General features: G+C 37.3%; 1 protein-coding gene across 1 annotated transcript in view; it reads left to right on the plus strand.

The window, feature by feature from the left end:
* Window positions 1–8626: 8626 nt before the first annotated feature.
* The window catches only part of ARHGEF3 (Rho guanine nucleotide exchange factor 3), a 157433-nt gene continuing 139437 nt past the window's right edge, over window positions 8627–26622 (plus strand). The window contains exons 1-2 of the mRNA XM_070933633.1: window positions 8627–8856; window positions 23530–23622. Of these exons, the coding sequence (XP_070789734.1) occupies window positions 8822–8856; window positions 23530–23622 (128 nt within the window). The 5' untranslated portion in view covers window positions 8627–8821. The remainder of the gene's footprint in view (window positions 8857–23529; window positions 23623–26622) is intronic.

A 26622-nucleotide genomic window follows, 5' to 3' on the forward strand; every position in this document is an offset into this window, starting at 1 on the left:
CTACAAAACATAATTGCTAATAAATTGAAATTGTTTGAAATAAAACAACATACAATGAAAATTTAATATCTAAAAGCTTCTTCTGTTTCTAATTAAATGCAAGGGACTTTAGTTTATAATGATTTTAGTGAATACTGTATATGGAATAAAATAGCTCTCAGAGAAAAAAAACTTTTACATGGGTGAATTTAAATGGGTGAATTTAAATGCACTCATAACTTCCTGGGCTTTCACTGCTATATCAGTCTAAGCTTCCAAATAGTCTTCAAGGGCAGCTCCATGTAGAAAGAGTTGCAATAGACTAATCACAAAATGACATGATTGTGTGCAATGCCTCTTGCTCCAAAAAAGGACACAACAGGATTTAGTTGTGAGAACACCAGTTTGTGAACTAGTTCCATTTGGAGGAGCATGACCTCATCCAGAGTTCTAGAAAAAACTTATTTGGTTTCAAAATCTGTAAATCAACTATTGTGAGGATGAGGCTGGATCCCAATGACAGTGATTTTTATCTTTTGGGGAATGTCTAGTATTTTTATGCACTGGGAAGTTCATTTAGGACATCAGGAGTTGGGGCAGTTGGGATATTCTTTTTTATTGCTCTCGTCACTATTGCTGTGAGCCATTCAGAGTTATGGCTAATTATATGGGCAGCCGGATAGATGTCTTGAGTGTCTGGTCATTATCCTGATCCTAAAAGTTCAAGACCTTGGGCCAGGAGCTTCATCATCTCACCTGTTTGGTCTACAGCAGAGATGTCAACTAGGTGAGAATGTAATATTGCAGGCCAACTCTGCTCACATTGCCAGGAGTTTCATTCCTTCTATCCTGACCGACTCAAGGTTAATTCAGCCTTCTATCTTTCTGAAGTCAGTAAAATGAGGAACCAGATTGCTGGGGGCAATACGCTGACACTGTAAACCGCTTAGAGAGTGTTGTAAAGCACTGTGAAGCAGTATATAAGTTTAAGTGCTATTGCTATATTGGACACCTTTCTCATGTCAACAAATGACCTCACTTGTAGTTTTATGTATTGTTGAATAGCTAGGAGCTATTCCAAACCTTGCAGCATCCCATATTGGCACTAGCTAGCCCTTCAAAAAGGAAGGAAACCGCAGTAAAATGGGAGAGAGAGGGAGAAGGAGAGAGAGAACGCTGATCTTTCTATTCCATTTCTATTGTAATATTCAGGTTGCAATTTTGCAATACAGAATGGAAATATGTTGAAGTTAGCATTAAGCTCTCTTTCATTTATACTTACACTATATTTGTGCCTTTCAATCAATCTTAACTCCTGGCAATTACATTAACAAGTTCATACAGTTTTTTTGGCAAGATTTTCAGAAGTGGTTTGTCACTGCCTTGTAAGGGCCAAGAGGCAAAAGCACATCTAGATTCATGCCTAAAGCAGGATTATATCCAGGTCTCCTGGATTACCAAAACAAATCAGAACACATTTGATACCATTTTATTACAATTCCACAATCATACTTTAGTGATCTCTAAAAATATTAATGGACCTATGAAGTTTGGGCTGAAAGTTTTTCAGTAATATTCCTTAAATCTTACAAGTAGTTTTTTTTTTAAATCTACTTTTAAAGAACTACTACAAAACTTAAAACAATATTTTAAAGAAATATAAAATATAAAAGGTGCTTTTTCACGAGGCAACTGAACTTTCTTGGGTTTTTTTGAAGATGTTTCGCTTCTTATCCAAGAAACTTCTTTAGCTCTCTATAAGTGTAAAGCTAGTTCCCACATATAATGTAAAAGTAAGGACTACTAAAAGAAGTTATACTGTATTTCCCAAAAAGTGAAGCATAGCATATAATTTATTGAGCGTTTGTGAATGTTTCAGTAAACATTCATCATGAGTCATAAAAGAAGAAAGATAGCTACCCTTCATTAAAATATTTGCAAACATGCCAAAATGCTGAGTGAGAATTAAGAAAAAGCCACGGTGAACTTCAGAATGACACATTTACTGCACGTAGTAATTATGCATATATTAATATATATTGACATGGTATTTTTATGTGGATACATTTATGTAAAAATAAATTTTATTTATTAGGTTTATTTTGTGGATTTCTCTTGCTGTTTTTAACCAAAACAATATTTAAAGTGTTTTATGACTATAAGCAATACAATATTTGAGTATCTGGCTCTTTAGAATATGATAGTCTGTTGATTCACTCAACCGGAGAGACTTCAATTTCTTTTAGAAGGCATTTGATGGAAACACAGTAGAAGGAACTTGATACTTAGTCTGAGACTTTGGACTCAAATTTCTGACAAACTGAGTAGCCCTCTTTCCATTATCTTTTTGCCAAAATGTATTTATTCTGGCAGACTTTGGGTATATAAATACATTTGCCATTGAGTCACCTTGATGATAACCATTTTATTAAACTGTTTAATAAAATGGATCCAAGATGGTGCTGCCGAAGGCTGTCTCAGTGAAATGCTCTCTAATGGTTTCTTTATTTTTAATTATTCCCTGCGACTCACTACGGATTTCTTACTCACAAGACAATCTTCTAAAAATTAAGCAAGTTTCTTTAAGTAGCAGCTTTCTGTGATCACACACACACACACACCCTCTTTACAAATGCTGAGGAGATTCTAACACAGGAAGAAGCAATTTTCCCTAAGCCATGGATTACCAAAAAAACCAAACGGAGGAAACACAGAAAGAGAGGTAAAAGGGCGGGAATTTTAAACAGATTAAGGAATAGGAGAAATAAAACTCCTCTGCTTTCAATTTTCCTAACCAACGTACGTTCACTTGCTAATAAGATGGATGAAATACTCTTTTTAAACAGATACAATTCAAACTTTTATAATTCAGCAGCCCTATGCTTCTCTGAAACCTGGTTAAATGAATCAATTGAAGATAGCAGCCTGCATATCCCAAGGTTTCCGATTCAATGATCAGACAGAATTGCAGAAACATCTGGTAAAAAGAAGGAGGGTTATGCTTATATATCAACAACAGCTTGTCTTAGGATATAACTATAATGTATAAATTCTGTGACGAAAACCTACAGACATTAATTATCAACTGCAAACCATACTATTCGCCTCGTGAATTTTCCTCATTTCTTCTAATTGCTGTTTATATCCCACCACAAGCCTGTGTAAACAAGGCATTACGAACTCTAGCTGACCAAATTATGGAGGCTGAAGCCAAATACCCCAATTCACTGGCCATTATTTTGGGAGATCTAAACAAGGCAAACTTAAGGAAAGAGCTACCAAAATACTTTCAGCATGTCAATTGTCCCACTAGAAGCACGAATACTTTAGACCATTGCTACACAACACTAAAAGATGCTTATCGGTTCTTACCATGAGCAGCTGTGGGACACTCTGATCATTGCATGTTTCACCTTGTACCTGCTTACAGGCAAAGACTTAAAACCACAAAACCAACAATTAAATCAGTGAAGACCTGGACGGAGGAGGCAAAGTTAAAGCTACAGGCCTGCCTTGACTGCACTGATTGGAATGTTTTTGAAAGTACCTCTGCAGACTTAGATGAACTCACAGAGACTGTAACATCATGTCAGCTTCTGTGAAGACCTATGTGTACCCATCAGGAGCTTGCGAATATACAGTAATAACAAACCTTAGTTCACAGCTAAACTTAAGCAGCTACCTCGTTCCAAAGAGGAAGCCTACAGAAAAGGTGATAAAATGCTGTACAATCAGGCCAGAAATGTACTAACAAGGGAGATCAGAGCAGCAAAAAGAAGCTACTCTGAAAAGCTAAAGAATCAGTTCTCAAGAAATGAAACAGCAAACATGTGGAAAACTCTTAAAAATATCACCAGCTATGGCAAACCTCCTTCCCAGGCTGAAGAAAATCAGCAACTGGCAGATGACCTGAACATGTTTGACTGCAGGTTTGGAAGGAAACTACAGCCACCTATCTCCATAACCTCCATCTCAGACATACCAACAGCAGATAAGCCCCCATTGGGTTCACAACCCCTAGTGATCACAGAAAAGGAAGTGCAAGACCTATTTCACAGACAAAAGCCAGGAAAAGCTCCAGGCTCAGACAAGATAACTCCTTCTTGCTTAAAAGTCTGTGCTGACCAATTGGCTCCCATCTTCACCCATATCTTCAATAAATCACTAGAGATGTGCTATGTTCCTTCTTGCTTCAAACGCTCTACTATCATCCAAGTGCCGAAGAAGCCCACCATCAAGGAACTAAATGACTACAGACCAGTTGCTCTAACATCTGTAGTCATGAAAACCTTTGAAAGGCTAGTGCTGTCCCACTTGAAAACCATCATGGATCTGTTGTTAGATCCCTTGCAATTTGCATACCAAGCAAATAGATCAACAGATGATGCTGTTAATATGGCTCTGCATTACATCCTACAACATCTTGAATCTCCAAAGACCTATGCAAGGGTCCTCTTTGTAGACTTTAGTTCAGCATTCAATACCATCATCCCAGACACACTTCTAACTAAGCTAAACCAGTTACAGGTACCTGAACACACTTGTAAGTAGATCATAAGCTTTCTAACAAACAGGAAGCAACAGGTGAAGCTAAGCAGAATTGCATCAGATACTGTACAATTAGCACAGCCCCTCCTCCCCCAAGGCTGTGTGCTCTCCCCACTTCTTTCTGTACACCAATGACTGCATCTCTAACGATCCATCTGTTAAACTACTGAAGTTCGCAGATGACACAACAGTGATCGGTCTCATTCAAGACAATGATGAATCCGCATACAAACGGGAGGTTGAACAACTAGCCTCGTGGTGCGACCGGAACAATCTGGAATGAACACACTCAAAAATGTAGAAATGGTGTTGGACTTTAGGAGAAACCCTCCCATACTACCACCGCTTACAATACTAGATAACACAGTAGCAATAGTAGAGACCTTCAAATTTCTAGGTTTTACCATATCGCAAGATCTAAAATGGACAGTTAACATCAAAAACATCATCAAAAAAGCACAACAAAGAATGTTTTTTCTGCGCCAACTCAGAAAGCTCCAACTGCCCAAGGAGCTGCTGATACAGTTCTACAGAGGAATTATTGAGTCTGTCATCTGCACCTCTATAACTGTCTGGTTTGGCTCTACAACCCAACAAGACAGACACAGACTTCAGAGGATAATTAGAACTGCAGAAAAAACAATTGCTACTAATCTGCCTTCCATTGAGGACCTCTATACTGCAAGAGTTAAAAGAGGGCTGTGAAAATATTTATAGACCTCTCACATCCTGGACATAAACTATTTCAACTCCTACCCTCAAACCGATGCTATAGAGCGCTGCACACCTGAACAACTAGACACAAGAACAGTTTTTTCCTGAATGCCATCACTCTGCTAAACAAATAATTCCCTCAACACCGTTAAACTATTTACTAAGTCTGCACTACTATTAATCTTCTCATTGTTCCCACCACTCATCTCCTTCCACTTATGACTGTAATTTTGTTGCTTGTATCCTTACGATTTATATTGATATTGTTTCCTGATTGCTTATTTGTACCCTATGACTATCATTAAGTGTTGTACCTTATGATTCTTGATGAACGTATCTTTTCTTTTATGTACACTGAGCACATATGCACCAAGACAAATTCCTTGTGTGTCCAATCACACTTGGCCAATAAAAAGTTCTATTCTATTCTGTTTCTAATTATTGTATCTGAGCAATATATTTATATTTTAAAAGATACGTGGCAATTAGATGTGAAATATTTATATCCTGATTTTTTTGTTTAGAAGAGAGTGGCTTAAATTTTAAAACAGGATCAGCAGTCACAAATTATCTATTGGTCTAAAATATATACCGTTTCCCCCAAAATAAGACATCCCCTGATAATAAGCCCAATCAGGCTTTTGAGTGCATGGTAATAAGGCCAAGCGCTTATTTCAGGATTCAAAAAAATATAAGACAGGGTCTTATTTTCGGGGAAACAGGGTAATATAACGCATCTTCCTATCAAGTTTTAAGATTTGCTTAATGGTAGTATTTGGAGACAGCCTGTGTGCAATTAAATTTAGAAAAATGTCATTTCTAATTATTCAGTCTTTGTGATTATGAATAATTTCTTTTCCCTTTCCTTCTTCATCTCCTTTATCTTTTTGCCATTCTTTCTGTAATTTATTTTACCCTAAGTTAATCAAACAATTGTATTTATGGTAACCTTTTCCTCAATGCCTTCCTCTTCCCATTGATGGCTCTCTTTAGAAATGAAAACAATGGGCTTGACCGGTCTTCAACTTTGGCAGCCAGAGACCAAGTCTGAAATGTTAAGTCCTGCAACAAAAAGGCTAAAATGATTGCTGAGGGGTATGCAGGTAGTTATAAAACTTATTTTTCAGACAATAAGGAAACTATAACCGAGAAGTTCCATAAAAAGAAGCGGGTTTGTAGCTGCAGAGAGCTGTTCCTTTGACCTTACCAACATCGCACAACAACAGCAGATAGTACAGGTAGTCCTTGACTTACTATCACAATTGGGGCCAGAATTTCCATTGCTAAGCAAGGCAGTTGTTAGGTGAATTGTGTCTTATTTTAAGACCTTTCTGCCATGACGGTTAAGTGAATGACTGCAGTTGCTAAGTGAATCAAGCAGTCATTAAGTGAATCCAGCTTCCCATATTGACTCTGCTTGTTGAAAGCCAGCCGGAAAGATCATAAATGGTAATCACATCACCTTGGGATGCTGCGACCATCGTAAAGACATGCTGGTTGCCAAGCATACACATTTTGTTTGTGTTACTGTGGGTATGTTGTGAGTTGTTAAGTGTGAGGACAGTTTTTTCAGTACTATTGTAACTTTAAACAATTGCTAAACAAATAAGGTAAGTTGAGGACTATCTGTATCTGTTTGTGCTCTTGGTCTTTCTAATTCTTTCCTTTTACCCGTTTGCCATCCTTGCATTCTACTGTATTTACTTCATTCTGCCTTATCTCAGGTCATTTCAGGGCTCAGTGCCAGTCCTAATCTTCCCACCTGGTCACTTGGTTTCCCTTTTACAGTTCCTCACTGACTTTCTCAAGCTGCAATGCTGCGTCTCCCACCCTTTCTTTTTTTTAAAAAAGTCAACAACCTAGAAAGATCCAAAACAAGGGATTATTATCCAGATGTCTCTTACGGCTGGCTATGCCTACCTGATCTGAATAGAGAATTTGAGTATGTCATCATCTGACTGCTTGGAACTGAGTCAGTTTCGGATATGTACTTTGCCAACAGTCAGCACTCACTCCCCCCCCCACTCCCCAGAAATTGAAATCTCTACCCAAAGTCCTAAATTACAGCAGCTGCTCTAGATGTGACCTGCAAAAGGCGCCAAAAACTTTAGTAAAAGAGGGTTGCGCAGACTACTGTAATCAGATTTTTTTGTCTTTGGGTATCTGATTGGATTCTTGTGGCATTTATAAACTAAGTATATCAATGGCTGGAGGCCAGCATTTGCTTTGAAGCACACCTGCTTGCCAGAGGGGGAAAATAAGCAAGAGGGACAAAAACGTAAATCCATAACATGCTTCAATATAAGGAAAAATGTTGCTAGATCCAATGTTCCATTTCCAAGCGCAGGGGCTAAGTGAATGAGCCAGCAATTCGTTCCTGCTATGCAAGGACTGTATTATAGAAGAGGACAACAGTTAACTATACAGCAAACTAGTTGGGTTCATAAATAATAGGGCATACTGCGCTTTGCTTAGTTTTGGCTCAACTGGCAATGTAATCTTTGTGGTTTATTCAACAAAACATGTTTAAACAATGCATCGTGCAACCTGTAGACTCAATGGGTAAGCTACTGGAGAATGAACCTTTTTTTAAAAAATCGAGATCTGTCATATCTTATAGAAAGTCCTCAATTAACAAGAATAATGCAAAATTATTTTTCTTTGCCGTTGAATCATAGGCTTTCCATTCCGGGATAGGAAGACGGTCTCTTGAGACTCGACGGCGGGATTTCCGCCATTAGTTAGAACCTCCCCCCCCCCCCCACACTTTTCAGAAATTAAACCTCGACACGTAATAATAACCACAGATACTTCCAAGAGGGAACTCCTTCTGAATACTCCCTCGAAACAAAACAAAATAAAATAAGGGCGGATGACACGAAACGAAATCACAACGGGGAAGCGAACAATAATACTAAGGAAAGAACCGGGTCAAAGAGGGGGACTGACTGGAAACGATTCCAGGCCGCCCAGATGTAAATAAACGGTTTTTGTTTTGTTTTTTGCCCGGGAAGCCCATTGTCAGGAGTTAAAAGCCTCCCCAAAACCAAAAAGGGTCACGAGGCTGCGATAATAATAGGCCTCCTTCCCACCCACTTCCACCCCATAACGGGGCGCGCGCGCTTCAACGACTCCTCAGGCCGCTCTCGCTCTTTCAAAAGTGTGAGGCGGGTGTCAGTTGCAGGGAAGCCGAGCCAAGGGGGCGGGGACACAAGTCCCAACCGCAAGGCTAAGTGGCGGGGTGGGTGGGTGGAAAGAACTATATTATTCCTGTTATTCTCGCGCTGTGGGGATGGTGAGTGTGCGTGTGTGGGTGGGTGTTTCGTGTGTGGGCGTGCGCGCGCGCTGATGCCGGGCTGCAGAGCTGCTTTTGGGGTTATAGAGCCAGCGCCGCCGCCGCCTCCCGCCGAACCATCCGCGCCGCACGCAAAAAAAGTTCTCTGTGGGGGTGGGAAAGTGGACCCACGTCACGCCCCGAGTCTCCCCCCCCTCCCCCACAACCCCGCGTCTAGCTGCCAGGTGGCTGCGGGATCGGCCAGGAGGAGCCTTGGCGCCCTTAGCCCGCAGCTCTGAAGACGTCATGCAGGGGGGCGAGGAAGAGCCCGAAAGTACCAGGTGAGGCTTCCGTGCAGGGAGAGTCGCTGGGGAAGACCTGGATGGAAGGTGGGGGGGGAGAAGGGGGGGTTCCTTGGGGCCAGGGCGGGGACTCAGCTGCCTCCTGTCAAAGGAGACTCTCACCCCAGGCAGGGCAAAGGAGATCCTGGCGACCGAAAAGCAGCCGTTGGGAAACCCGAATCGGTTTGTATCCCTACAGAGGCGGAGTTGCGCTCTCAGAATCCTCCCCCCCGCAATCATACGCCGAAGTTGGGGAAGTTTGAAAAATTCCCTTGAGCTCAGAGTGAAAAATTCCCTTGAGCTCAGACCAGGGTGCCTTTTTTTATTATTATTATTTTTGCGGGGGTGGGGGTGGGAAGAGAAGGGTGAGGGTTGATGGTGGTCGTCACCCCCTCCTGCATTTGTTGTGCCGCAGAAACCCTCCGTTTCTGCTTCTCCCTACTCAGTACAGTCCGTGCCTCGGAGACTGACGCTCACATGCTCCTGAGTTCAATCCTTAACCGGCTTCGAAATGGATAATCCCGGCCGTTTTCTTGTTGCAGAAGCGGAGGCGCTTACATACTGTAGTAAAAAAAAAAATCCCTTGGACGGTGAAGCAGCAAGTGTTAGGAGATTTATCTTTGTAAAAATGATTAAAGCCCAAAAGTATTTACATGCAACGGATAAAAGTTACCGCTGCCTAGGGAGGCCCTCTGAGAAAATCTCAAGGCGCAGGATACTCCTACCGGCTTATCTTGTTTATTCTTGCAGCCTTTCTTTGAAAAGACCAAAAAAAGTACAGGGAAAAAAAAGAAATCTTTACACATTATCCTTTTGTACAGCCCAGTACCACACATTTATCCTGGAGGCTGAAGCTGAATATACATGGCATCCATCTGTTCCTATTAGATCCATGTTCTACAGATGCTCAAAGTCCTTACCTTCTCCAGGGGTTGATGAACTACAACTGCCAGCATCCTTCACCACTGACTGTGTTGGGAGTTAAGCAGGTTCCAGAGAACCACAAATCCCTCCTTTAACAAGATACCTCATGACCACAATTGCTTTATGTATCTTTTAAATCAGAATGATGCTAGCTATCTTGATAACTATAACATGCAGAAAATGGCAGCAGAATAGAATTTATATGAACACAGTCTTGTGAATTGGATGGCCAGCCTCAAAAACTTTTGGAATTGTACTCTCTCTAGCATCTACCCAGATACCTAGCTATAACAAGGATAGACATGTAGCCCCACAATTGCAGACCCTGGAGTCCCCTTAAATTGTACCATTGCAAATTGTTAGCTTGGTGCAATGCTAAAATGATCTCCCATCCTTTAAAGATGAAAAATAGGCTTAATAAGAATAGAACTAGCACCCTTCCCAAATAGCAAACAAACTAATACTTTCCAAGAAGTCTGCAGTTACTAACCCCAAAGAATTCAAATTCCACAGAGACTATAAATATTGTAAAACAGTCTTCACTTCTATGCTGCTGAGTTGAGGAAGCCTTGCTGGAGTGCAAACTGAAATCTCTATCAAAAAATGTGATCTTTAGTTCGGTATTGATCTCTGTAAGCCAGGAGAATTCCAACTAAAACTGTATTCAGAGAATTCCAACTGTATTCAGCTTTAAATTCCAACTCAGAAAAATCCTGTTTGTACCAATGTGTGTGATGCAGCTCCATTCATCTTGTATAACAATTTCACCCTCTGTAGCTATTGGCCTCCTTCAGACATTAAATGTCGACTCCAACTAACAAATCTTGTCCACATCTGAACTATAATAATATTTCCAAAGAACTGAAAGTAGCATTCAGAACTTTTTAATGCAAAGATTTGCATTTCAAAATTAATAAAAATGCCAAGTGTTTGTACCCCATTCTGTAGGAAACCAAGTTTGTGATTGTTCTGTAGAGCACTTAGTATAATAAAATAAAATAGCCATTGGTTAATGTGACAACCTGTGCACCACAGTCCAATGATTAATTGTAACAAATCTCAATTGTACTTTGGTTATTACCAAAACATACAACAGAACATATTTTTATATTAGTAGACAAACTCTACATCATTGTAACAATGCAAGGCATGCGGTAGACTTGGAAACAATATAAAATAAAATCTACCAAGCAAATCAGTAGTGGGTTTCTACTGGCTTGCCCTAGTTCGGGCAAACCGGTAGTGGCAGCGGCGGGAGGCTCCGCCCACCCGCCCAGACGTCGTCATGGACCCTCTGCGCATGCGCAGAAGCGCCACGTGCGAGCTCCCAGTTCCAAACCGGTAGCAAGGATAAGTGGAACCTACTACTGAAGCAAATATATATGTGTTAGGGTGTGTGTAAAAAGTATTTGTTGCTTGTGCAACAAGCAGAGCAGAAACACACAGGGAAGGAGATAAACGTCCAGCTCGTGTGAGAAAAATACTTTATAGATAACAAGCAGTCTCGGTGTAAGTAAAACAGTCCAAGGTCATAAACAGTAATATCAGTCCAGTAAGTATCTTCCCTTACCAAAGCAAACAGACTTTAGTAACTCTTGGTATTCAGTACCATATAACAGACGCAGTAAGCAACAGGATACAATCAGGTATCAATCCGGAAGAAGCAGGAAGAACCAGGAAGAACGAACGCTTCTCTGTGCTGCTTATTTATGCACTGTAGCCTAATTACAGGGTTCAGCAAACCCTGATTACATGGCTCAGTTGTTTCTTAAAGAAACAGATATTGCCTGACCAACAAGTTAGGAGTAAGCTGCAAGCTGAACCTAACAATATGATTATTTTATCAAAGTACTTATTTTTAAACAGCTTTACAAGTATTTTAAAGATCAAAAACTTTTCAGTACATAAAACCAAATAACTTATGAACTTATGAAATAGAAGGACAGTAATAAACTTTTGGAGATGCCTCTTTCAAGATAGTGCGTCAGCATAAGATTTCACTTGGGAACTGATTGCAGATGGACCTCTATTTCAAGTGATACAGTTTATCATCATAATGACTAAGTGTTAACAGATGTGGCAAACATACATTTTCAGTGATATTATGTTTATGAGTGCCCTCTAATCTGATAAATAGATCTGTGATGTGTCATAGTTTAAGGTTTTCAAAATGAAATAAAAAGGGAATTAGTCTGTGCAAAAAGTTGCTTTTGTTAATACATTAACATAGCCATTGGGTCTAAATCAGGCATGGTCACCAATGACTAGACCTATGTAGCTTTTTTCACTCCACACGATCTAAAACGTCTGAAATTTGGTGAGAAAACATTGAAATAAAGTAGTGCAATTTTCTATTTTTAATCAATAAGTAGATATATTAAACCTCCAATAATGTGCCTATTCTAAATTCTCAGCAACCAAAACTGGAAGAAAAGGCCTGTATTCAGAGAAGTCATCACTATCCCGTTGCAGTTTTTCATGACCATGTGTGTATGTTTTGTTTTGTTTTTTAAGTAGCCTTTAGCCACAAAAGGCTTTGTACCTGTTCTTGATTATCTAGCTTTTTCATGGGATTGAGATGTCCCAGTTGCTGCAGCCACCATGGCTAGAGTTAAAATACTGTAGTTGAGTAGTATCTTCTAGAATATTTCAGTAGGTGATAGCACCTGGGTAAGTTTATCTGAGGTCAAGAACTACGTAGGGTCAAACTTGGTTAATACTGGGATAGAACCTTCCTGAAAATTTCAGAGCAATAAGACTAGAAAGTTGAAAATCATGGAAAAAGATCTTCGTTTCACATTGGTGTCAAAGAAACCACGTAACTGTGTCCACATGCTCAGAAGGAGAGTTTGATGATCGGGAATTACTAGAGCCAACTCATTTTCCATTTTTTACTTTAGAATTTGTTAATAGTAGCATAGGAATAATAATAGTCTTTATCTCTTGTTCTGGTGGTGCAGTGGTTAGAGTGCAGAATTGCATGCCCATAGTCTGGAGTTTGATCGTGACAGGTTGAAGATTGACTCAGGCTTCCATCCTTCTGAGCAGGGGTGAAATCGAGCAGGTTCTGCAGAACCAGTAGCAAAAATTTTGAGCAGTTCGGAGAACTGGTAGTGGAAACTTTGAGTAGTTTGGAGAACCGGTAAATACCACCTCTGGCACAGAGTGGGGAGGGAATGGGGATTTTGCAGTATCCTTCCCCTGGACTGGAGTGGGAATGGATATTTTGCAGTATTCTTCCCCTGCCACACCCACCAAGCCACATCACGCCCACAAAGCCATGCCCACAGAACTGGTAGTAAAAAAATTTGGATTTCACCACAGCTTCTGAGATTGTAAAATGAGGGACCCAGATTGTTAGGAGCAATATGTTGACACTGTAAAATCACTCACAGAGTGCTGTAAAGCACTATGGGCCTGTATATAAAGTCTAAGTGCTATTGCTATTCTCTTATTTAAACCATATTTCTTCTTCCTAGCCAAAAAATATGTAAATATAACATATCAGCACTCAAAAGGGTTATCTGCGAATTATAATTTAGTGACTAAATTGAAGTGAAATAGATACAGTAGTAAATTCCAAAACATTGAGAAATATGGCATATGTTGATTTATTTTTAAATATACTCCCCCTCCGATTGTGATCATAGGAATGTTATCTTTGAGTGCAGTTTCTATGTACTGTTGAATAATGCATATTCTAATTAAGTGGTACTGTAATTCATATCAGTGGAAGTATCTTTAGAGTACAGTAGCAGAACTGGTTTTGTAACATTTTCTTCCCATGTTCACCTTATGTCTGAGGACATTTGCAGACAGAAGTTTGTGTTGAGGGTCAGCTGTCACTTTTCTTTAATTTTCAGCACACAAGTAATTTAAAAACAGCAATCTTTTTAAAAAATCCATATTTTTTTTAAAAAGAAACCTAAAGTAGCCTTCAGCTTTTCCCAGATTGCAGAACCCTGTAGCATATAGTGTTCCTGCAAGTTCAGATAATAAAACACATGATCTTCAACATCCTTCAGTTTCTTCTGCAATGATAACACTTTGCATTGGTGTATGACACTTTTAACACATTATAAAAACAGCTTCAATCAAGCAACAACTGCTTTTGAAAAATGGTGACCCAGAGTTGAAGGAGATCCAATATAGATAGTACTCTAAATCACTTTTATACAGCCTTAATTTAGAAGATGATAGTCTAGAAGTCATGTATGAAATTAGTCCTGTCTGTCTGTCTGCCTGCTTGCCTTGTCTCTGTATATATGTATATAGACACACACATACACATATGAATCTCAGGCTTTAAAGTGTTCTCTGATCAATGGATACTTGGGTATTTTTTTTCTCCTAACCGAATGTGGTTAATGGAAGTTCACTGGATGACCAGATGACTTTGGTCAGTTAGTGTCCAATTTATCTCACAGGGCTGTTATAGAGAAAAAAATGGGAGAAAGAATACTGTGCACAGCACCTTAAAGGTGGAATATACTGTACTGTAAATCTAACAAAAATTAAATATAAATGTATGGACACCAGCATGCATGTTGCATCTGACTCACAGAATTCACACATTTGCTTCCTTTGGTATGAAGTTTCTCTGTGTTTCCAGTAATAAAGACTACATTGAAAAATCCAGAATTCTTTTCTCTAAAGCAAGAAATAGTAAATTTCTGTCATGTGGCAGTGTTAATATAGAAGTTACTAGTAACTGAAAAAGGTCAACCATATAAGAAATCTGTATTGATGAGATGTTACTGTGGCAAAATCTAGAGGCATGGTCAGTCCTTTGCTAATTTTCCCATTTTCTGCACAAGTAACAATGATGCCAATGGTAGACTGAAGTATGCCACTGGAATATGTAGGACTCAACCTGATGCTGCAGAGTGCCTTTTCTGCAAAATGCCTTTTGAATGGCAGCATTAGGTCAGGAGTTGATCATCTGGAAGCAATCAATAATGGGATTTACGGCCAGCAAGACTTCATGATTGTATAGTGAAACTTCATAATTCAGGTCCCCAGTGAGTGTGTTTCTTAATACAATGTTATATTGGCAATAAAGAAGTAAATGTCCTTTGAGCTAAGTTGAGCTTCACTCCTGGCGACTACACAATCCATTTTGTTTTCTTGGCCAGGATATGGAAGTGGTTTGCCATTGCCTTATTCTGACATGTTTTTCTCAGCTTCCCAGCCTTGGGATTTCCAAGGGGTCTCCAATCCAAATTCTAATGAGGTCTGACCTGATTGGTTTTGCAAGATAAATGAAAGTTCACTGCTGAGTTTTGCTAGCTGCTATGAATTTGGCAATATAAGGTTAGAATTCTGGATGAGAAATGAATGGATTGCTTCACAGTTCTTGTATCTAAATCAAAATAATACTTTTAATGTCTTTTTAAAAAATCCTCTGCTTTGATTCCTTTTGAAATTGCTTACGTATTAATTCTTCTGAAAACAGTAATTGATTGGTTTTTCTACAATTACTTCTTTTAATACCAGAAAAGGAAAAACTTTTCTTTGTGTTGATTATGCTAGAAATTATGTTAAGGACAGATGTAACAAACATATTTAAGTACACTCCAATCTTTAGTTGAGGATTATGGCTTAACTAGTCCTTCCACATAAGGGAATATACAGTCATGTGAAAAAGTAAGTATCTTATTGATATTTTTTAACTTTTTCAATATATTTCAACATAGAGATACTTGATTTTTTTCAACAATATTGATAAAGAGAATATAATTTAAGAAATATCATACATTGTTTATATTTTGTAGCCCATTCTGTCATTTAAATAAAAATAACCAGAAATTTCACATATGGAAAAAGTAAGTAAATTCCTACATTTATTGCTATCTCAAATAGTTAAAATTAGAACTGGGTGAAGCAGATTGGATGCAGATTATTATAACATCATTAGAGAGGATCTGGGATGAACCTGTGGTATTGAAACCTCAGACATACTTAGTTTGATTTTATCTTTGTTGCTAATGTGTGCAGTATTCCCAAACCTAGATTGAAATTGCTCTCTGAAAGAAGGTTATAGATGCCTATCTCGGTTTTTTTTGTTCAATCACTGTACAACAATTTTCACTTTATATATTTTTGAATGCAAATAATACATTGATCTATCCACATATGTTTAAAAAAACATTTGACACATTCTACTGCTAGAATACACCAAGTGACCCTTTTCTGTTTATAAACCTACAGATAATGGGGTTACATTAAAGTCTAGATATATCATTTTTGGACAACTTTCTCAAACATATACCCTTGAAGAACCCCCAGAAGCTACAGCTGGCTCAACAACATAAGCAATATTGGGCACCTCTTTGTGTATTCCTTTCTCACCTTGGCTATGTGATTGATTGCTAGTTGGTTTCTGAGTGCAATTCAAGTGCTGGTTGTTACTTATATAGCCCTGAATAAAATAGGGCTAGGGATCTGAGAGATTGCTTGTCTTTGACTACTTATGCCTGCCCAATTTGAGCCAGAAGAATGGGTGTGTTCCAGGTCCCCTTCATTAAACATTGCCATCTTGGGACTGAGGAAATGTACTTTCTTTGTTGTAGCCACCACTTCTGGAAGAGCATCTCCCCTGCAATAAGAATGGCACCCTCTCTCCTGGGGTTCCAGAAAGCCTTGAAAACCTGGCTTTGGCCCCAGGTTTGGGTCTGTTTATTATTTGTTCAGGGGCCCCTGTTTGTGTTGTCTATTAGATTTCTTTAGTCAGCGCTACCTCTAGGATTCAATGTTTTAAAGCTGTTTTTAAAAAACTTTCCCTAGTTTTATACACTGTCCAGAATCCATTGGAGTTGGGTGAACAATACATTTAAACAAACAAAAACAAATAAATACAGTCTTATTAGACACTTTATAGACAAAGGGAGTGGGGTTATTAACACAGTGGTTCTCAGTGGAGCATTTGAGCACCATATTACATATTCTGGGTTTTGTTTTAATAACCCACAACAAAAATGCTGAAAGTGCTTTATACAATATGGTCCAGGAATGAAATGAATTAAAATAAATTGCAAAGCCTTGTCTTCTGATTGAGAATCCACTGTAAACTCAGAAAATCCTCCTCCATTGCTAGGCAGACACTGAAGAAAACCATCCCTGGCAAGTTGCCTTTTGAAGTAGCTCAAAAATGCAGAAACCCATAGCAGGTTGAGGTCAGCCTCTTTCCACTAGTAATGCTTTTTGAATCATCTCTTTCCTGCTTTTTCTATGTGCAAAATGATTCTTTTTATTTTGTTTTGCTGAACTGAAAAGCTTATCAAAACTGCTTTTTCCTCTTATAATTGTCATCAAGTCTAGCAGCAGTGGATTTATTTCAGTTTGTGCAACATAGATCTTGGGGCTATGATTTTCAAAAGGGCAGGTGCTACAATAGAAAGGGGCTTTCTTGGGTATCTCATTATTCTTTCCATAGTAACCAATAATTTGCATTGTACATTGTATAGTTTGAGAAATGGGAGATTGATCAATCCTGCACTAGTAGTAAATATCAAATGCTTTGTAGACCTGTGCTTCCATCTATAGCAACATTAAGATGTGTGGATATCAAGTCCCAGAATTCGCCAGCCAGTATGCTAAAAAATCTAGTTTAGATTTACGTAATCCTTTTAGAAAGATGGATATTTTACAAAAATTCTTGCAATATTGTTTAGAAGAGCTAGAAACAAAGCTGGGTATTTCTGACTTAACCTTCACAATTTTAAAGGCGAATAGTGTATATTATTATAAAGTTAAATGTTAGTAATGTATAATATTATGAAGTTAAAGGTTAATAGTGTATAAATTATGAAGTTAAGTTCTCAATGCTGCTTTTGACTCTAGTTCTTTCTACTTTGCACAGCTTTGCGGCATAATATGGTAACACCAACTGTCCTGGCACGCATTCAGAAATACAAACAAAGGCAATTTGTGCTGGCTTTAGGGAAGATTAATTGATAGAAGAGTGCTATTTTTTCAGTGCCTTCATTTATTATATCAGCAAGATTCTTTTTTTTCTTTTCACCTTTAACATTGATTAGAAATATACTACACTTCAACTTTCTAAGCTTTCGTATTTTGTTTTTTCACTTCCTCTTGAATTTTATAGACCCCCGTTGTCTGTGCAGTACTGATGAAACACACATTTCTCAAAGTTCCTTCTCTTTGCCACCCTGGAAAAGCCACTTGCTTTTCTCTCCTTTGCTTCAAAGAAAAAGAAGGATGAAATTCACATTTCACCAAGTTCATCTTACATCAGTGGGTAGTTTTATTTCCCATTGGAGATTCTGTCTGCCAACTCCTATTTTTCATAGTTCCTTTGTAACATTTATGCTACCCAACTAAGGAAAAAAAATCAGCAGATACAGTTCTGCTGGCAAGGTACTCTCACAGGATTTGCTGCCACGCAACACCCTTGCAGGGTTTGCTAAAATGCTTTTTGCAACACTAATCTGGCAGAAAACCAGAAGGCTTTTGAAGCTTCTCAGTTAATAGTTAACAATTCCTCCTGGAGGAGAAAGCCAATTTCTCCTACAATTGCTGCATAGCAGCCTATTGGAGAGAAATATTTTGCAAAGCAGCAATCTGATATTTACAACCACATGTGAACAGAAATAGGGATTCTATATGGGGATGTTAGAAATTTACTTGCTTCTTTTTGAGAAGAGCTCTTAATTCATGATACACGGTAACCTCCGAAAGCAGTATATTCAGTACATAGTTGACCATTTGAAACCATAAAAGTGAGCATTCATTGGTTCACCAATTATTTTTGATCAGCTGTTGGCTAGTTTGAACATCAGATTATTGGCTAAAGAAAATTGATCACTTTTTCTCCTTTTTGTACACTATTTTGTACACTATTTTTTCCCTTTGTTGTTAGGGTTGATATGTTTCTGTTTTGTTTTGTTTTGTTTTGTTTTGTTTTGTTTTGTTTTGTTTTGTTTTGTTTTGTTTTGTTTTGTTTTGTGTTTTGTTTTGTTTTGTTTTGTTTTGTTTTTGTTTTGTTTGTATTTTATTTTCTATGCTAAAACAATACATTTTTTAAAAAAAGCTAAAAAATCTCTAAATGCTGCAGCCCACAAGCATATACTCATTGGCCTGAAAGCAGCATAGATTTGCAGGTGGTAAAGACGATATGTAGGTGCATGTTGGATTTTATAATACATTGGATGTTAGAAATGGAAAGACCAGTAGTATGGCAGAACTCAGAGGCTTCGTGACAGTTGTCTGGCACAAAACCCCCTGTTCCCTTTTGCCCTATTGGAATTTTTAGGTATAATCCAAAAATATATGAGAATTAATATATTGGTTTTTGGGGGTAGTATGATTGTAAAAGATATGTCTCCAAATTTGCCTTTTGGATCTGAAATTTTCCATAGTTAATACTCATAATCTAGAGGTTTATTTCAGTCTCTCCTTTTTCTTTTGTAATTACAGTTGCATGAAAGGCTGCTGGCAAATGAAGCAAATGAGAATATTCAAACAAGGGTTGTTTTTGTGGCAGCTAATTGAATTTATGTTGTTTTATTATCCAGTTCCATTTGCATTTAGGAATAAATCCTATTGAAGTCCATCCATATATGCAACTGTATTCCAAAAGTGATCAGATATGCTGGTCCTCTTTTCACATTTGCCTGCATCTTGCACTTTTTCTTTGATGTTTATCCTAACATTTTGGCTCAAGTAGCCATAACAACAAAGCCAGATGCTTGTGAATCTGCTAGGAACCAGAATTGCCTTTATTAACAGTGCCGGGAACATAAGCCTATTTGTTTATGTATCTCTTTTACAGATTAAGCAGTACACTGTAACCGCTTCCTTCACTGATAAGATTAGTTACATCCAGAAACGTACCTGCATGTGCAAATTGCTTGCAAAGTTACTTCCTGGTCAGTTAATTCAGTCAGAAAAGTAGGAAAACTGTCTTCTGATATTTGTATCTCAGAGACAGATTGAAGTCTGAATTACTTAAGTCAAGTACTTGCTAAAACAGTACTTGCCCTCTAGACCTGCATTACCCCTGAGATTCATGTGGCCCCATTCTGACCTTATTTAAATAACCCCTCAAGACCTGTTTGTTTCCCCTGGTTGTCTTTTGGTTAGAATGTGTGATGTACTTTCATGTGTATATATGTTATCTGTGTGTTTTAAAAATTGGCATTGCTTCTCCAGAATCTTTTCCCCCCCCCCCGCACTTGTTATCTTTGTGCTTTCATGCTTTGTGCTTTATTTTGTAATCTAGGAATCATGATTGATTGGGGCAGCCTATACATTTCATGAATACATTAATACAGAGATGGATATTGAAATTGAGGAAATATTGTATTGTTGAATAACATAGCAAGTGGAAATCAACCCACCATATTATTCGTAAGTTGCCTAGGTTTATGTCACATAAAGCTGGGTGGCTATATAATTTTTTATACATAAATAGAGCTCTTGCAAATATTCTCAATGTTGAGAATTATATATTGAGAACAATAATTTATATTGGTTATAATCAGAGGATTTGTTGTATTTGTAAAACATAATCCCACATTAAGTTAAATTATTTAGCCATATTTCAAACTGTTGTGTCTCAGGAAATTAATAGTAATACAGCATTAAACTCTGGAAATACTTCTGTACCTTCTCTAAATTTATTTACAGGTAGTTCTATGACCATAATTGGGACTGGAAGTTCATTGCTGAGTGAAGTTATTGTTAACTGAATCATGTCCAGTTTTATGACTTTTTTGCTGTAGTTATTAAGAGAATCACTATGGTCATTAAATGAATCACACAGTTGATAAGCGAATCTAGCTTCCCCTGTTGTCTTTGCTTGTTGGAGGCTAGCTGGGAAAGTTGCCAATGGCAATCACATGTTACTGTCCTAAATACATGGCAGTTACCAATTTTAATCACATGCCAATTGTAAGTGTGAGGACCAGTCACAAGTCACTTTTTTCAGTGCCATTATAACTTATTTTTTTTGTAAATAAGTTTTATTAAAATTTTTCTTTCATTATACATATTTTATGAACAGTGTTGACTGGGTTGCATCTTATACATCACTTTTTCCATATTTATCCCTTTTATATACGTCTTTATCACAAATTCATCATTTTTCACCATGTCTTGTTATTTTATCTCTCCCCCCCAATACATTTTACATATTTCCAATTTTGGCCATAATATTCTTTTTCCATATTTCTTTATTTTATCTTAATCTCTTCTTAATACATAATACATCAATGATATCACTATCAGCCCTTTAACTTCTAAATTCTTACAATAGAATCAATTGTCTTATTTCTCCATTTGCTAAATATATTTCTCAAAATTCCTCACTTTTCAACTATACACAATATACACTATATCATGTTCAATTCTTACATTAAAACCCTTTAACTTAATTGACTATCCACATCTTATTTTAATCTCTTCTTAATACATAATACACAAACAGTATCACTATCCGCCCTTGATTCCTAATTTCTTCCAATAACATCAATTAATTATCTTATTTCTTCATTTACAGCATATATTTTTGAAAATACCAATCCCACTTTTTAACATTCCAATTTTGTCTCTTAATTTAACTTATCTTCATAATTAAACCCAATTACCATTTCATATTTCATCTGCTATTCTGTTTTACTATAAGCAATGTACATCATCATATTGACTTCTTACATTAAAATCCTTTAACTTAATTGACCTTCCACAATTAATAATATTAATACAATTCCCTTAAATCTATTAATATATACCTTTTCCCCCTTCCTCCTTTTCACTATTCTTCCCCTCTTTAACCATTTTCTCTTGGTCTCTCCAAAATTCCATTTCTTAGTAATTTCCTCCTTTTATCCCGTTCTTTTAACAATCTCTTCTTCTTTTTAAAATATATTTATTATGTCTTTTCTCCTGAATCCTTTTTCTCACTTTTAAATATATTACTCGAGTAGTTCCCCCCAAGTTTTCTCCTAGTCTCTTTCCACTCTTTCCTTCTTTTCCCTTTGTTTGATTATTTTTGGAGGAATATTCCCCCCATCCACTCTTTTTTTGCCACTGTTAATCCCAGTGAAATCATCTAACTGCTTTTTGCTCTCAATTCCTTTTCTTTCAATATTATTTTCTTGCTCCTCACTTATACTCTCTTTTTCCTGCTCTGTATGTTCCAGCAAAATTTCTAACTTTTTATTAGCCTTTAGTGATTCACACATAGTTTTAAACATCTCAATTAATTCTTCACACATCCAAGACTCTATATTGTCAATTTAAAAAATTGTTAACACTTTTACTTAATATTTAATTGAAATTCTAAAGTCCAAATAGTCTCTTTTTATTTCCAAATGATATCCAATTCAAATATTTATCTAATCCACTCCAAATTAAAGCTTTGTTATTTTTCACAATTGTTGACAGTTGAAACCAAGCAGTTCAGAAAAACAGAAACTCCTTAAAAGTTCTCAGTTTCCAGATTAAATCACTGTCACAGCTGTTGTTTTTTCTTCTATCTTCCCACCAATATTGCAGTACTCACTTTCCACCAGCAGACGTCTCTCTAAAATCCACAATATTCTGAGAACAACTAAGTATCCAAGCTATCAAAAATATTTTAAATCCACATTAAGAGTTCTTTTCCTCATGTTTCTTTTTCTTTTGTTGTTTATAGTTTCTCCAAATTCAATTTTAAATCCAGTTATAACATTTTCTTTCTTGGGCTTTAGTATTTTAATTTCCTCTTTGTTCTTTTCCTTCAAATGTTAAAACTGTCAAAAATATTTTAATAAAAAGTATCTTCCTTGGGTTTCTTTTTCTTTTATTATTTTTAATTTCTCCAAATCCAATTTTAAATCTAGTTGTAAAATTTTCTTTCTTGGGCTTTAGTACTTTAACCTCCCCTTTGTTCTTCTCCCTCCATTAACTTTCCCAAATGCCAATTAGCCGCTCATTTCCGCTCCAGGACACCTTTTAAAGTTGTTAAAACATTTCTTTTTTACCTATGAGTTGGCCAATCACTCACTCAGTACCAGCACTCCGTTCAGACACCGCTCCTGCACAAACAACTTAGTCCAGTTGCCCCAGCTTCAGAGCAATCACTTTTCAATGGCCGCTGCCCCTGCCGCCAGTTTGAAGAGGAGCCTCTGACCTTTTGAGGAACTTGCCTGTTCCTCTTGGTCGTCCGAGGCACCATCCCTACAGGATAGTTCTGGTCCGCAGACCACCCGACAGCAGTTTGTCTGGCTGGATTTTCGTGGGGCTCGTTGGAGACCAATATTTTTCCAGCCAGTCTCACCGCGACACTTCCAGTTTCTCCTGTGCCATTATAACTTTGAACAGTCACTAAATGAATAGTTGTAAATTAAGGATTATCTGTACATGATCTTGTAGGCAACAGGATGCCAAGATTCATTTGTGGGGATGTGCAGCTATAGAAATCAAATAAATAAAATAAATAACACACATCATTTTAACTGATTAATATTTTTTCCAGGCCACATAGCAATCTATAATATTTCATTTATAAAGAAACACCTAAAAAGTATTTGACAGGTTTTATAAACAATATACAGTATCAAACCAACTGCTAAGTAAGAATATACTTACCCAATAGTTTTCTTATTTTATTGTGGTTATAATGACACTTTTTATCAGTAAACTTCAGTAAATTTTGTGCTCACTTCATTTCTGCTTGCATTTTTGCAGTTTGTCAGGGTTTTTTTTCTTTGTAAATGTTCAACAGAGACTTCTATTTTTTTTAAGGAGAATGGATGCAAGCAGACCCACAAACTGTATAAACAGTCCTGGAGTAATAACTCACTGTGCCAAAAGAGGAATGGAGGAAGATACAACATGGTAAGACAATATTTTAGATTTTAATTTTTAATTAGCATTAAAATAAAGAGAAGAATGAGAAAAATTTAGTGCAACTCTAAGTTAGATTAGAAACAGGCAGTTTTTATTTTGGTGTTAAAATTATGTAAAGATTTTGACTGATCAAAGGCATGATGAGCAATGGAATTCAGTTTCTGTGGTTCCAGATAGAGACAATCATAGGAGGTGCAAGATTATAACTTGAAATGTAAGAGAACTAAATAGTACAGAACATGAATTACTGAATGAAAGTAGGAAAAGAAAAATACATATGTATGAAATGAAGAGAAAGAGGAAGTCAAGAAAGAAGGCAGATATCTGTAATTTAAAATGTTAAGTCACTTTCTTTTAAATTCATATTCCTGTACCAGAGAAAAAAACCACTTATTAGTCAAGTGTACATAAGCAGAAATTCATATACAGTAGGCAGTCCTCAATTTACAACCATTCAGTTAGCGACTGTTTAAAGTTATAATGGCACTGAAGACAGTCACTTGTGTAGGTGGTCCTCAAATTACAACCACAATTGAGCCCAAAATTTACATTGCTAAGTGGGAAATTTGTTAAGTGAATTTTGCCCCATTTTATGACTTCTTTCCACATTTGTTAAATAAACCTCTGCAGTTGTTAAGTTAGTGACATGTTTTTTTTTTTTTGGTTTTTTTTATTTATTTATTTTTATATGCCGCCCTTCTCCGGAGACTCAGGGCGGCTTACAATGCGTTAAGCAATACATTTGTTAAGTGAATCTGGATTCCCCATTGACTTTGCTTGTCAGAAGGTCGCAAAAGATTATCACATGACCCCGGGACACTGCAAGTGACATAAACATGAACCAGTTGTCAAGCAGCCAAATGTAAATCATGTGACCATGGGGATGCTGCAACGGTCATAAGTGTGAAAAATGGTCATAAGTTACTTTTTTCAGTGCCGTTGTAACTTCGAACATTGACTAAATGAACTGTTGTAATTCGAGGACTACCATCTTCGTACTTACAACATGCAGCATCCCCATGGTCACAGAATCAAAATTTAGACACTTCAGCATGTATGTACAACAACTGCAACATCTGCAAAGATCACCACCTGGGACTTTTCCTACCAGCTTCCAAACAAAGAAATTCAGTGGAGGAAGTCAGATTCACTTAACATCACTCAACTAATTAACTGTAGTGATTTGCTTAACAACAGTGCAAAAAGGTCATAAATTCAGGCACAATTCACTTAATCATCTTGTTTACCAAGAGAAATTTTGGTCCCAATTGTGGTGGTGAAGTCAAGGTCTACCTGTAATAAAGCAGATATACAATAATTCTGATTAAATAAATTATCAAAAAGGATTTTTTAATGCTGATGACTTTAACAGTACTATTACTAATACTTTTTCCAGATATTATGCATAGATATAATGAGCTACTTTTAATTTTGCCTGTGGATCAGATAATTATGGTTAGAAACTTCATAAAGTTTTAGATCTTTTATTAAACTAAAATATGACTCACCTGAATTTGATTCTTATCCACTGGAAGTATCACGCATTTATGTGTTAGGGTATTTATGTGATGGATATATGGCGACAGCTAAATTGCAGAATCATAGAACTGTAGAGTTAGAAGATAAATGTCCCAGCCATTCTGGGAGCCCTGACATCAGTCTCTCATAAAATGCTATAGGGACATAGGATTCAGATTCAGATTCAGATTCAGATTCAGATGAGCAATATCCGAGGTTCAGATAGATTGGATGGAACAAAAACATATAAGCATTGTATTTGCAGAAAATGAATAAACTTCTGATTAAAAAAAACAGAGGCAAATCCCTTGAAACAATTAATAGAAACACACAAAATACGAGACTCTACAAAGCAGACTAAAATATTTTAAAGGAATCTGATTGAAAATGACACTTTCCTCAGTAGGTGGTCCTGACTAATGTTGGGGCTCCCAAGTAGAATCTTTAAAGTTTTAGGAGTACATTTACATAGTACTTATTGATTTCTGAACCAAAGTTCAGCACTTCTCTCACTGTGCAAAAGACATAGTTTTGCTCTTTTCGTTTTCATGAAGTTTATTCTTTATTTAGACTTTCTGCTTCCCCTCTACTCCAATAAAACAGGTCTGTTCCCTGATCTCTGAAAATGTTCGTGGTTCGGATTCAGCACTCCCCTCATCTCCAATCTGAGAAGGTTGCCCATTCAGTGTGCCATCTAAGAGTTGAATCCGTTTAGTCCAGGAGTGGGCAATTAATTTTGCCAAGAGGCTACATGAGAAACTGGAACTGTTATAGAAGACTGAATCAATTCTGTGAAGATGTGAAGGCACTCTCACATATATGTACATATAATAAATAGCATTCAACTTCAAAATAAAGGCTATGCAGTTGTATTGCATGCATGGTGTACACTTAACAAATATGAACAAACATTAACCTAGAAGAAACAGTGATGACTGTGTTTGAATAATAACCAAAGGCAAAGACAAAAAAATCAGACTGCATAAATTGGACAATTGAAGTAATATCACCTATAGTCTACTAGCTGGACGCCCATGCTTCACTACGAAACTATGTGATCGGGCGTGATAAATTGACACTTAAAGCCTGAAACGTAATGTAGAATATGTAAATCCTTAGCATCAGAGCGTGTTAATATAAGGCAACTGGCAGTTGGAACAGAGAGGAAGGGGGAGTAGAATGTCTCAGCCCGTAGGCCAGATGAGTCACGCGCTGGCCATGTCCACGCCCTGTTTAGCGAAGGAGTTGCATCAGAGCGTGTTAATATAAGGCAACTGGCAGTTGGAACAGAGTTCTTTTCAGGTGGGGAGGTGGAGTAGAATGTCTAGCTCTTTAGCATCAGAGTGAGTGAATATAATACTGTATATGAAATACTAATGATCTGATGATCATTTCGAAAAATCCTTTCTTAGCGAGCACCTAGAAGCCAAGAGGAACATACTGTACGTGCCAAATTTCAAGTTTGTAGGC

Source organism: Pituophis catenifer, unplaced genomic scaffold, assembly GCF_029215685.1.
Source record: "Pituophis catenifer annectens isolate HBS135680 unplaced genomic scaffold, rPitCat1.0.hap2 SCAF_2, whole genome shotgun sequence".
Classification (NCBI taxonomy): Eukaryota; Metazoa; Chordata; class Lepidosauria; order Squamata; family Colubridae; genus Pituophis; species Pituophis catenifer.